Below are 13,971 nucleotides of genomic sequence, written 5' to 3'. Positions count from 1 at the left end.
AAGGAGCTAAACAATATTAGCAATGTTTGTAAGACTTAGAAAATGTCATTAAAGAACATTAGCTTTTGGAGTACATGGTAAATGGAGAAGTGAGGGGAGGGATAAGGCAATAGAATTGGATGAAATCATATCACAGTAGATGATATATAGTCATTTCCACTTTAAAATTTTAATATTGGAGGATTAATAAAGATTTTTAAGAAGGATGGAATGTGATCAGATCAATTTTAGAGCAAAAACTGGTCAGTTTGTGAAGGGTAAATTGTAAATGACTGACCTTCCTGTATTCTCCTTTGGAAGTTTGGGTTTACTTCTATTAAAGCAACTGTCAAACTGTTTAATTGATGTCTTTTTTTCTTTAATTTCCCACTAATATTTTTGAGTTCCTTAGGGTCAGAGAACTGTGTTTTTTGACAAATAAACCATCAATAATTATTTGAATGAATGAATGAATGAGTTTGTCAGAGTAAGGATAATGATAGCCCAAATATGAGCCCAAAAGGGCCTTTAATTAAAGGTTGTCACTGAGATTTTGCAGAGGGCTTAGTTGAAAGCCATGAAGATTAGATTAAAGAGAAAGAAAACTAGATTTGTGGGGGAAAAGTGTTAAAGCAAAGAAGTAGTATTCTATAAAAGAAAATGTGTAATAGCAATATAGTTCTCAAGATGAAAAAAGAGTCCAGGAATTATTCATCATAAAGAATCTAAGTTGGAAGAAGTGGAAAGGAGGTGACATGGGATTCTATGAGATAACATATAGGGAGATCAAACCCCCTTTCCTCCATAGGCATTAGCACCACCTCCTGTCAGTCGGCCTCCTAGCTCTCTTGAATCCATTCTCTTTTCTTATTTCCCATGACCACAATCTTAGTCCAGGCTATTTTGTTCTCTATCCAGGCTATTAGAATAGCTTATTAATAGTCATCCCAGCCTTTTCCACCTCCAATCTATTTGTCATTTATTCATTTAAGAAATATTACTAGGCACCTATTTTATACCATGGCACAATTCTGGGTGTTGGAGATACAGCCATGAACAGACAAGGAAACTGTTTTCATGGAGCTTACACTTTTTGGGGAAGAAACTAAAGAGGGTGATATGAAAGACAGTGATGGGACAGAGTCCTACTAAAGACTGTGTGATCAAAGAAGAAATCAAATCTGAAGAGATTTGAGCTGATACATGAAAGACAAGAGCTGTGTATACAAAAGGTCCAGGTGGACAACTAGTGCAGAGACCTTAAGCTAGAGCAAGCTTGGGATTTTCTAAAAATAGAAGACCAACATTGGTTAAATATAGTGGGAGAGTAGAAGAATGATATGAAATGAGCTCAGAGAAGTAGACAGGGGCCAAAGCATATACATGCAAATTTATAGATTATAAGACAATAATAATGATAACTTTGTTCTAAGAATAATTAGAATCAGTTGGAGAATTTTGAGCGGAAAATGGTACAGTCTGACTACAGGGGGATAAAGGAGCAAGCAGAGAAGGCACTGAAAAAGTGTTGGTAGTAGTCCAGACAGTTATAATGATAGCATGAACTGAAGTGTTGTTAGGAGTGAGTAGATGATTTGGGAATATATTTTGGAAGTTGAGTCATCAGAACTTGCTGATTAGATGATGAGAGATGATGGAAAAAAGAATCAACTACATTTGATGATGGAAAGAAGAATAACTACATTTGTGGCTTATATAAGTGCATAGTTGATAATATTTATTGGGGAAAAGTAGCAGCTTTTTGATAAGCAGTGTCAGGATCAAGAGTTCTGCTTAAGATAGATATCTATCACTCATTGAAATGGAGATGTCAGGGAGTACTTGATCATAATGAGGCCAAAGTTTAGGCAGAGAGGTTAGGGCTAGAAACATAATTCAGAAGTCAGTTGTAAATAAATGATATTTAAAGCCATGAGTGTAGTTGAGATCTTCTAGAAAGAGACTATGTATGGAATAAAAGAAGGACAGGGACAGAACCCTGGGGTTCTACAATATTGAGAGACCAAACAAAAGAACTAGTAAAAGATTTTAAGAAGGAATGATCAATAAGATAGGTGCCCTGAAAACAAGCTTGAAAAATGTTTCTAGGAGGGAACATCATTTGCCATTTCAACCTCCCATACAACTGGGAGGTTAAGTAAGATGTGGACAAGGAGATGATGAATATTGAATTTTGGAGCAGGAGGGTCATTGGTCATTGGTTAACAAAAGTTGCATTGAAGTAGTGTTTTTATTTTAAAAGCCAAGTGTTTATTTTCCTAATGTGCACACAAATTTTAAGTATGTCATATTTGTACATATCTCCTGAATCTTAAAAACTAAAGACAAGTTTAGAGAAGTCAGACCTTTGCAAGATTTTCCTTTCCTTCTGCCTTGTTAATAAAGATAATCTGTAAAAATTTCCCAAGTTATTCTGGAATTTCAAGGAGTAGAAATGATAGACTTTAACACAGTAATGACTCTTTTATTTCTTTCATATAGAAATTTCCTTTAGTTCAACCTTAAATTACATCCTCTTCTAAAGCATCTAGCACTGCATCTTCTATCAGAATGTGGTTATTATTCTCAGTCTCCCGACACATTGATATCACCCAGTGAAATACTTTTTTTCTTTACTTAATGCTTTTTTATTTTTTGGTTTTTAAATCGGGACTTGTTAGATTTTGGATTTTGTACATACTTTAAGTTTGTAATGAGTAAGTAAGTTACTCTTGATTAAATAAGAATTTTAGGACCTAAATGCTGTTTACTTTGTTCTCAGGAATCTTCTTAGTTGTGTGGATTTCATTTTATATTTGTAACTGGTTTTCGATATGCATACTGTTCTAAATAACTATTGTGTGTTCCAGACAGAACTTGAGAGTAAACTACAGCAGCAGTCCACACAAGCAGCCCAGGAACTTACAGCAGAGAAAGAAAAAATGTCAGTGTTACAAAATACCTATGAAAAAAGTCAGGATAATCTAAAGCAGCTTCAGTCTGATTTCTATGGGAAGGAATCTGAGCTTCTTGCCACCAGGCAAGATCTTAAGGTATAGTAAAATATATCACAAAAACTCAGTAAGTTGCTTATAGACATTCATTAAATGGTTGATTTGAGCCAGATGGGCAAGGGAATGTTAGTATTTATAGAATGTGATGCTTCTTTTCTGTTATTATTTTTGGAGTAACGTGCCTTTTTTTTTTTTTTGTAACATGCTTTTTAAAATTTAAATTGTTTTATATTATAAAATGTATAGGTAAATACAGGCATTTAAAAATAACATCTGTAATAATAAAATAATTTGGAAATATGTTAATTACTGCATTATTAGCTTATCTAAAGACCGCTGTCTATGGAAGAAGGTAACTTTTAAAAAGGACTGCTGATGGAAAAATCCAAGGAGTTTTAAAATGTAAACCACTTGTGAAAACGCAAGCATTTTCCTGTTGTTTGTCAGGCAGTATTGACTTTAGTTTTTTATATTGGTCAACTTCTCAAGACTACCAGAAAGTCTAATGATTAAAATTAAGAGATTTAGCTCAAAGTAAACTTAACCCTAATTATCTAAACATATATGGAAACCTTGTTCTTGACAGTACTGTTTTAATCAGTTAAAATATCATGTTAAAATGATTAAAATATCATGTTAAAATGAAGGATATACAAAAAGGATAGTTTTTATGTAGCATTAAGGATGAGTTCTCTAAGATAAATGGAACATTTTTGTTCTCTCCCAGAAGATTCAGCTTAGTTCTCTCTATTTTTTTGTCATGGTGAAGTATTATGCTTTTTGTTTCTTCCCTGTTTAGTTTTTTTTATTTGTTTAATTTAAAGTACATTATTGAAAAATTTTGTTGAAAATCACAGGATATTTATATGTTATATATAAATATAGTATGTCTATATTTTATTATAGGCTGTTATAGGGAAGACTTTATGAGGGAGAAAGGACTTGAACAGATTCTCAAGGATATATAGAATTTGAATATATAGAGTCATGAGGAAGATCATTTCACTTAGGCACATTTGGGAAAACGTGCTGCAGGGGAAATGACCAGAGCCAGGAGGCAGTTACCAGTTGACTACCATGCTATTTTCTGTCTGGTGGTTAAGTTTTAAAAGATTGGGATCAAAAAATCATGAAGTATCTTAGACGCTTAACAGAGATGATTGGACTTTATATTTGAGGGGGGAAATAAAGAGTCTCAGCAGGAATAAAATGAAGAAAATAGTACTTTGGACAACTTAACCTGGAAGAGGTTTATGGACTACTGGATTGGACCTGGATAAACTAGAGGTAGGGAGATTAGTTAAGAGGCTATTATCTTCTTTTCTCCATAAATTCCATTAATGAAGGTATGAATTGATTACACTGGGCTTAAAGTTCAAGAGGAAGGAGCAGAAGAGATGAATGAGAGAGATCGGGTGAAACAGGAGGGCTAAATACAGATAGGCCACAATGGAATCACAGGAACCAGTGGTGACTAATGATTTGACAAAGAAATAGGAAACTTGGGTCAAAGAATTTTCCTCATGCCGAGTTGTTATAAGAAGAAAATACCACCTGACATTTAGAGAGTGTCTCAATTGCTCTGTTTTCTAGTAGTTTTAAATTATTGGTATTTTTTTTCTTTTTAACACTATTAAAAGGCAGGGAAGGTCTGTGGAAGAGTTTGGACTTTACCCTAAAGGCAGGAGGGACCACAGAAAAGATTTGCTTGGATCTGTAGGTTAGGTCAGTGACTGGCTGAGGATAAAGAATGGATTGGGGAGCAACAGGGCTGAGTGTGGAGACTAGAGAGGACACATGGCATAATCCAGGTATGTGTGATGGCAGAAACAGTAAGGATGGAGAATGTAGATGAGTTAGAAGGATGTTTAGCTGATCAAAGAGATGAAGTTTAATAATTGATTATAGAAGTCCTATAGAAATCATACTAATTTTTTTCTCATAGAGCTGTATTATTTACCCAAGAGCATAACCTGGTGACAGGACATAGAGCTCTTAGATCAGTATTCTTTCACTAAGCTAACAGCTCTTTTTATTATGCTTGAAAACTACATTGTATACTAATAATTTTATACATGAAAGAAAAATTCAAAAGATTGAAATGTTTGGACATAAAGGGAAAGTGGAGGAATAAGGCTACTGAGGAGTTTTTCAACTATTAAGAGACATGGCTAGATCCTCTATTCCAAAGCCTCCTTTTGCAGATGAGGCTAAGACCTGGAGTGCTTTGTGGCAGGCCCAAAGTTGCACAATGACAGACCCATGATTAGATCCCAGTTCTGATTCATAGCCCTTTACTCTTGTTATCATTTCGCTAGGATTTTTAAATATAAAATAGAATATTGCTGAATTCTATTAGTAATGCATCCAAAAAGAGAAGTATCTGAACTACTTAGGAAGTTAAAAAAAAAAAAAAAAAAAAGAATTCCTGGAGAACTTCAGATGATATTTATGGACCAGAATAAGAGATGGTTATCAGCCATTATTTTTCTTTTGCTTCATTGATGTTATATGATCTTGTTGCTTAGAAGTGAGAAAGGGAGAGATTGAGAACTTTGTTACATGACACCTGCCTAAGTCAAGGCTGCCATCTGTGGGCTGACAGTGTACTACTTCAAGACACCAGTAGAATGGAAGACAAGCTGGCCTGATCTATGCCTTTAGCCCCATCTGCTGGATTATTTATGAAATACTTATATGCTTGTTGACTGGATATTTCAAGTTGGCTATGCCCTGTGCTATTCTTTACTGTTGAAGAGAGATAGAAGTGGAATTTAACTTATATTTTGTACCCTGGTAAGTTTAGAATTAAATATAAACCATTAGCCTATACCATTCCTTATGTCATTTAACCAGACATCAAGAAAAAGCAATAACTAGAATTTTAAGTTTTATTTTGAAAGAAGAAAGGGAAAAATTGTTGGGCAGGCAAGAAACAGTAGTTACCACAGAATGCTGCAGAAATTCCTTTTTAACTGCACTGCTATAATGTGATTGTGGTATTCAGGGTCAAGGTTGGTAGTTGATATACTCAGGGATTTGCCTGTTCTAGTGGGAGTAGGGTGGTTAAAGATAGGTCCACAAAACATTGAGTGGGAGAGGGGAGTTCCTTAAAGGAAGAGATGCTGAGCAGATGAAAATAATATGGACTGCAACAAGAAAGATAAAAGGAATATTTAAAAGGCATGGCAGTATATCACTGAATGACAGAGACAAATATTCAGAGATAAGAGCAATATGTCTAGGCATCTTCAGAAAAGAAGAGTGCAGATTTTGAGCTTGATTTTAAAGATTTAGTCACTGGGATTTTGGGAATTTAAAATTCTATTGTATGTCATTTATACCATGGGCAGTTTGGAATTCTTGTGGGCAGAGATTGGGGGTACTGTTAACTTAGTATTTAGCAAGCCTTGGTGTAGTTAGTGTTAGATCAGGACCTCTATTAGTTGATAATAATAATTGCTATAGACTGTATGGGCTAGACTTTGTCAAATTGTATTATTTTTACTTGAAATCACTCTCACCCTTTGTGATACTTATGCCAGTTCCCACATTTACCATGAAGGCTTCTGTAAACACATTCCAGGCAAGGTTCTCTCACACACATTGTTTTTCTGTGCATTTGATGCATAGCAAATGCTCTCCTAGTGTGTATAGGTTCCATTTTACATGCTGGTTCTGTTTTTCAGGTATGGAGTCAGCTTCTTTAAGTCAAGGACTCTCTCTTACCTCCCTGTTTACCTAAGGAGCACACTCAGTTAATGGTTAGCTGCTTGATTAGTAAAGGACTAGTGACTTAGAAACCTTAGGGTTTTTTAGTATTCATTGGAAGCCATTGGAAATTGAAATTTCATTTTTATTAGAAAGACTTCTGAATTGGGTTTATTTGTAAGGAATAAACTTTCTCCTTAAGAAAGCTTGAGAAACTACTTAAATAAGGTCTTCATTTAAAATTTTTTTATCTATTTTTTTTTTTTTATTGAATAGCCAAGCCTAGCCAGCAGGGATCTTTCCTAGATTTTATCTTCTGCCTCCTTTTCAAAGGAACTGTGTCTACAGAATAAGAAAGATGAACTTCTTCCAGATGGTAGAAGAGCATCTTAGAGTTCCTCTCCTTCCCTGATGATTGTTTACAGTTGCAACTGAGAGTGGCAAGGTTCCTGCCACCATCCATCACCCACTTGTTGCCATAGCTACCCTGAAATGGAACATAATAGATCAGAAAGCTTGCCCTTTCCACCAGCTTTGGCTTCACAAAATATTTCAGCTTTAGAAGAGTCAGTAACTATGGGCATTGTTAACTAACAACACTACTTCTACCATATAGATTGGAAGTTAAGAGGCTGGGCTAATGGCTTTGTCAGAAATAGAGCCCCAGATGTCTGGTTGATTTTCTTTTGGTTCACTTGATCAGGTTGGTAGACGTGAAATACAGTTTTTCTTTTTTTTCCCCAAAAATAAAAAACTTTTTTTTTTTAATGTATTAAAGATTTCAGCATGTCAAGGGACATCATAGATCGTGTAAGACATATATGTATATGTAATATAGATGTAGCATTTAAATACATCTCTTTTTAAATTGTTTTTCATGTCTTCCCATTTCTTCTTCTTCTTCTTCTTCTTCTTCTTCCTCTTCCTCTTCCTCTTCCTCTTCCTCTTCCTCTTCCTCCTTCTCTCTCTCTCTCTCTCTCTCCCCCAGCTGCCCTGAGGGTGTTTGATATGATCCCTTCTTATTTGATATTTAATACTTATGGATTATTTCTAAAGGTTTTGGAATTGCTTCAATTTTATTAAGTGTTTTATACTAAAATTGTTTCCTTAGGCAAAAGAGTTGTCTAGTGTTCTTTCTCTTTTGCGTAATCTTACTGAAGGGTATAAGAAGCTATCTTTTTATAGTATTTTGCTTTCTACTGTGCTTATGCTGTTGTATTTCTGTTAAAATTTGCTAAAAACAAAAAGACATATAATAATTTGGGAAAATTGTTTTTAAAAGTCTGTAGAAGAGAAGCTTTCTCTAGCACAGGAGGACTTGATTTCAAACAGAAATCAAATTGGAAACCAAAATAAATTGATTCAAGAACTGAAAACTGCCAAGGCTGCATTGGAGCAGGATTCTGCAAAGAAAGAACAGCAGTTGAAGGAGCAGTGTAAAACACTACAAGATATTCAAAAAGAAAAGGTATTTATTTTATTTTCTGACTAAATCTAGAATCTGAGAGTTGCAGTGGCTTTAGAAATCATCTAGTCAAATCTCTTACCTAATATAGGCATCACCTTTATCTTCAATAGCTCTCCTTAGATGTACTCTAAACCCTTTGTTCCTTTACTTATCAAATGAGGATTAAAAAGAGCTATTTAGTATAGATATTAAATTAGGTAATATGTAATACTATTAACTAGTGCCTTATAAAGATATTGCTAGTAATAATAGTAATAGTGATAACAGCATTAATGAGAGAATAAGAACGGTAGTTTTGGCTAAATTTTGCACTGTTCTTATTTTGGCTAGATACTATTCATTTTATGGTATTAACAGTATTTAATGCTTATAAAGATCTTACTGTTGTTCACATTGTATAAATAAGGACATAGAGGCAAGTGAAGGTAAGTAGTTTGCTCAAGTTAACTTAAGTAGAAAGGGACAGAGACAGTGTCCTAAATAGTAGCAGTTATTTTCTTACATTGATTTTCAGTTAAGTATTTACTTTAAAATTAGTTTTTAATAAATTATTTTTCTACAGTCACTGAAAGAGAAAGAACTAGCAAATGAAAAATCTAAATTGGCAGAGATAGAGGAAATTAAGTGTAGACAGGAAAAAGAAATTGCTAAATTGAGTGAAGAATTCAAGTCCCACAAGCAAGAAAGCATAAAGGTATGTTAAGATAATCATTTTTCTTTCCTCTGTACTGTATTGTCATTTAAATAAAAAATAAATATGTTACTGAGAACTTACTGTATGCCACACATTGTTTTGTTGTTTTGACAATGCTCTCACCCTTTTGTTGAATAGTGTCTATCTATATGTATATTGAAACTATGTTACTTATGTTTTCAGATTACTGAATAAAGCAGAGTAACTGTACTAGATGAGGAGACTACCTAAAAAATGAAAATAAAATAAAAAAGATATTGATTTAGAACATCATGCTTATAGATAGTAAACTTAAAAATATGTAAGAGTTTAGAATTAAGATTTCTAGGGAATACTGTTTTTTTATTTGTTTTTCTTCCCTGAAATCTTTTAATAATCTGTCTTGAACATTTTCCCTTTCTATTTTGAACATTTTCACTAGGCTGCCAGTTGAAAAAACTAATTGTCTATAATTTGCTTTGTAAAATGTTTCTAATTTTCTTAGAGAAAGGTTAAATTCTCTCTTGAGCACTCTCATTACCTTTTATGTCTACCAATATACATATTTTGCTTTATAATTTATCACTTTATATCATTATGTTCTTGCACACTGTGACTTCCTTAAAGCAATTAATGTATATAATTCATCTTTATATATATTCTTAAAACCTAACACAGTGTGTGATGCCTAAGATGGTGACCAGTAAACTTGCTAAGTGAAGAATGGGAAAACAGAGAGGTAGAAATTTTTCACATATTTTAATCAAAACATGCATGTAAAGTTATTACTTGAATTAAAATGGTTGTTGAGCAGAAAGTAAATAATCTTGCATCTTTTTAGCGAATTGCTTAAAATATTGAACTTTAAGAATCTCCTAAGAGATTAAAACTCAAATTATATATATTGTTATGATAACTTGTATAAATATCAGCTATGCTTGGAAATGTTTACCATAAAGGATGATTTATTTTTGGCCTTTTTCAATAGGAGGTAACAAATCTCAAGGATGCCAAACAACTTTTGATTCAGCAGAAATTAGAGCTTCAAGGGAGAGTAGATTCTCTGAAGGCCACCCTTGAACAGGAGAAGAGAAACCAGCAAATGCTAAAAGAGCAGATGAAAAAGGAAGAAGATGAGCTCAAGAAAGAATTTACTGAGAAGGAAGCTAAACTGGTCAGTAAGTTAATGGTGGGAGTGTGTTTTGTAATTGATTTTGTTAAGTCAATCCAGTAAGAGGATTTTTCTCCTTAGAAGTTAGGATTTAAATGCTCTCACCTAGTATTTTAATTTTTGATTGAGAAAGAAGATCTGATTTGTTCAAAGAGCTGATATGTGATTGGAAATATTTTAGTCTGTTATTATATTTTGGTTTATATAAGTGAAAATTCAATTAAACATAATTCAAAAAAATAAAAAGACTTTTAGTGCCAGGAAAACAAATCCACAGCTATGTAGATTGAGGTAAATGGCATGAATGCTAATAACGCTAAACTCATTTGTTTGGTCAAAGTGAAGGTTGATAAGGGAGAACGGAAACTTCAGTTTGGAATTTTGATGACCAAAGTCTACTTTTCCTTCCCTAAATTGTGCATGCCAACATGGGAAGCATCTGGCTTTCCTCTATTGAATTAAGTCCAAATATCCCCACATAACTTGAGTGCTGAATGTTTTAGTTGAAGATTTGCAATTTCAAGTTCACAATGATTTAAAGAATTTGTATTTTTGTTTTGTTTTGTGTTTTTTTTGTTTTGGCAGGTTGATAGAGAAAAAGATGCATGTGGATTTGAGACTGAAAATGCCGACTTTGTGTCCAGAGCACGTTGCTCTCCCTAACTATGTGTTCTTCCCCTGCTCTAGTGAGAAAGGGAAATTCTCAAATTGCTTTATGTTAATTGCTCTTGTAAGAAGCTTGCTGACCATCATTTCAGCATGATGGCCTTTGAACCAGTTCAGAGTCACAGATACTTGTGGAATCAATTTAATTAGTGTAAAATGAAATATATCCTGCCTTCTTTCCTAAATAAGTAATAGTATTTGTGTTGCCAATATTTTAAATTCAATAGCTAAATAAATTTATTTTGCATTACTTTTGTAATAGGTTTCTTTTCCCTCTGTTATTCTTTTCTCAGCATTCTGAAATAAAAGAAAAAGAAATAGGAATGAAGAAGCATGAAGAAAACGAAGCTAAACTTACCATGCAGATTACAGCATTAAATGAAAACTTAGGCACTGTAAAGAAGGAGTGGCAGTCCAGTCAACGGAGAGTCAGTGAGCTCGAGAAACAGACAGATGACTTACGGGGTGAAATTGCAGTACTGGAAGCTACAGTTCAGAATAATCAGGATGAAAGGAGAGCACTACTAGAAAGGTGATTGATGTCTAGTAAAATTAGTTTGTTTCCATTCTTGGTGATGAAAAGATGGTCTTTTTCCACAATTTTTAAAATGGAAGAATCTTAAGAAAAGTATATATGTCCTGCAGGTGTTTATGTAGCTATTTAGAAACTTAACTCTTAAAACAATCAGGTGGTTGAAATTAATGTATTATATTTGAAGTTACTGAAGTAGTTTATCATCTATGTTCTGGAAAGATCTTTATCATTAAAAAAAGTTAATGATGTCTTTGCAATCTGTTCTAGATATCTTAAAGGAGAAGGTGAAATAGAAAAACTTCAAACCAAAGTCCTAGAATTGCAAAGAAAGCTGGATAATACCACTGCAGCGGTGCAGGAACTGGGTAGAGAAAATCAATCCCTTCAAGTAAGTCATCTGGTAATGTGAGGCTGTTTTTCAGACTGGAATGAACTCTTAGTGAAAAGCATATTTTCAATCTTTAAAACAAACAAACTCCTGTATTTAATAAATACTTTTGAATGGTTACTGTCAATACTACCACACAGTAGGTGTTATGGATAGTTAAATAAAAGCAAAAAGAATTTGCCGGAGAGACCCCTGGGATTAGTTAGAAAGCCTTGTCATTCATGAATTTTCAGTACTGGGAAAATTCAGAAACACCAAGGAATAGGTGAGTCACTATGTGTTAAAGAAGCAATGGACTTGGTGCTGAGGAAGGTTGAAAGATTAACATGGATGGGAAATCGCTAAAGATTAGAAATTACCAATGACTTTGAGGACTAAAATTTGATTTACTTTATTTATTTATCTATCTATCTATCTATCTATCTATCTATCTATCTATCTATCTATTTATATCATTCGGACTTAAGAATGTAGTAACTTTTGACAATGGAAGCTGACCAAAGCATTTCTGATTTTTAAAATTCTATCCAGTGGTGCCTATAAGTCAAAATTCTAAAGCTTGGGCACCCAATTAGAAATTATGCATCAGTCTTTAAAATGTTGAATATTATAATGTATGGGCAGCTGTTTGTTTTGTTTTGTTTTGTTTTTTAATAGATCAAACACACACAAGCGTTAAATAGGAAATGGGCTGAAGACAATGAAGTACAAAACTGTATGGCCTGTGGGAAAGGCTTCTCAGTAACAGTGAGACGGGTAAATGATTTTGTTCATATTGCTATGGTTCTGGATTTTATTTCTCAGTATCAATTAATGTCTTAATCATCAAAATATCTTGCATTTGACAGATTAAAAATATTTTCTATTGATTTACTTTGCAACTGTATAGAATCATTAAGTTTTATACAGTCTAGTTTCTGGTCAGCATATTTTAGTTTTAAATTTAGTTGTTGCCTTCCTACTGGGTTACTCTCTGGAATAATCATTTTCTGAACCAATGGGCCAGTATTAAGCTCATATGTTTTAGTCATCATTGGGTTCTTTTAAAGAAAAAGCAGATATTAAAAAAAAATTAAATAATACCCTGTGATATTTCAGGTTTATATTCTCCTTGACAAAATTATGCCTGAAATACTTGGCAAATGGGAATGATTTTCACCTGATAAAATGAAGTGCTTTATTATCACTTTTTAGATGCCTCTTAAGGTACTTTTGAGAATTCCATGATAAATTTCATATAAAATGTTTAACATAATATCTGATAAATAGGAAACATTCAGATAACTAAGGGATAACTTGACATATTGAAATATTATTAAATAAGACACTAATCACTTGAAAGTTAATATGCCTTCACAGTGCAGTCTGCAGTATTCTTGTAGTCTCATAATGCTTTTGGTATAGTCATATGCTTGAAATTGTTTAATTTTTGTCATTTACAGCATCACTGCAGACAGTGTGGAAATATCTTCTGTGCTGAGTGTTCAGCCAAAAATGCCTTAACTCCTTCTTCCAAGAAGCCTGTTCGTGTCTGTGATGCATGTTTCAATGACTTGCAAGGATAATGGGTTATCACAACGTCAGAGTAGTATTACACTAACATTAGATTTTTAATAAATGCACTTAATAGAGGTCTTGGACTACTATTTGATTTGGACAGTGGTTGCAATATTAGACCAAATTAGAATTCATATATTTTGGAATGTTATCAAGTAAAAACTCTTCTATTTTTGTGAGACTTGGGCTCATCTTTCATCACTTTTTTCCATTTTAACCCCTGGAACAGCTTTCATGCCAAGTTTAGAATTAGCCAATGAAATGTAAATAAACTTTGGACAGAAAATAGCAATGTATTTTTTTAAATATAATTTCATTGTTCACAAATGACATGAATACACTTCCTTAGCTTACTTCTTTCTCCCAAATTTCGTGTACAAAAATGTACATGGGCGGTATTATCACATCATATATGTTGCACAATAGCACATTAATTATATTAAATAATCTTTGTGAAGTCATGCACAGAACTATAAAGCTTTCTGTTTTTCTTATATATAGATCCATAGCTCAATTGCATTGTTACGTTATAAATTTACCACTCAAGTGTTCTAAATGCAGTTTATGTTGAAATATATATATATTTTTTTTTTTTTTTAAATAATTCTTTTAATTTTTTTTTTTTTTTTTTTTATGATAGAGAGAGAGAGAGGCAGAGACACAGGCAGAGGGAGAAGCAGGCTCCATGCACCGGGAGCCTGACGTGGGATTCGATCCCGGGTCTCCAGGATCGCACCCTGGGCCAAAGGCAGGCGCCAAACCGCTGCGCCACCCAGGGATCCCTGAAATATATATTAACCATGAATTCG

The 13,971-nt window shown here is 33.5% G+C and overlaps 1 protein-coding gene across 4 annotated transcripts in view; it reads left to right on the top strand.

Annotated features, from left to right (window-relative positions):
• The window catches only part of EEA1 (early endosome antigen 1), a 108,316-nt gene extending 94,693 nt beyond the window's left edge, over positions 1 to 13,623 (top strand). For all 4 annotated transcript variants that reach the window (XM_077845795.1, XM_077845796.1, XM_077845798.1 and 1 more), the window contains 8 exons: positions 2,850 to 3,032; positions 7,987 to 8,172; positions 8,735 to 8,866; positions 9,834 to 10,019; positions 10,976 to 11,214; positions 11,485 to 11,605; positions 12,263 to 12,361; positions 13,048 to 13,623. In XM_077845795.1, coding sequence (XP_077701921.1) covers positions 2,850 to 3,032; positions 7,987 to 8,172; positions 8,735 to 8,866; positions 9,834 to 10,019; positions 10,976 to 11,214; positions 11,485 to 11,605; positions 12,263 to 12,361; positions 13,048 to 13,170 — 1,269 coding nt within the window. In that variant the 3' untranslated portion in view covers positions 13,171 to 13,623. The remainder of the gene's footprint in view (positions 1 to 2,849; positions 3,033 to 7,986; positions 8,173 to 8,734; positions 8,867 to 9,833; positions 10,020 to 10,975; positions 11,215 to 11,484; positions 11,606 to 12,262; positions 12,362 to 13,047) is intronic.
• The last annotated feature ends 348 nt before the right edge of the window (positions 13,624 to 13,971 follow it).

Source organism: Canis aureus, chromosome 13 (assembly GCF_053574225.1).
Source record: "Canis aureus isolate CA01 chromosome 13, VMU_Caureus_v.1.0, whole genome shotgun sequence".
In the NCBI taxonomy this organism is placed as follows: domain Eukaryota; kingdom Metazoa; phylum Chordata; class Mammalia; order Carnivora; family Canidae; genus Canis; species Canis aureus.
Note: the sequence above shows the minus strand (reverse complement) of the source record. Positions and strands in the feature narration are given on the sequence as shown.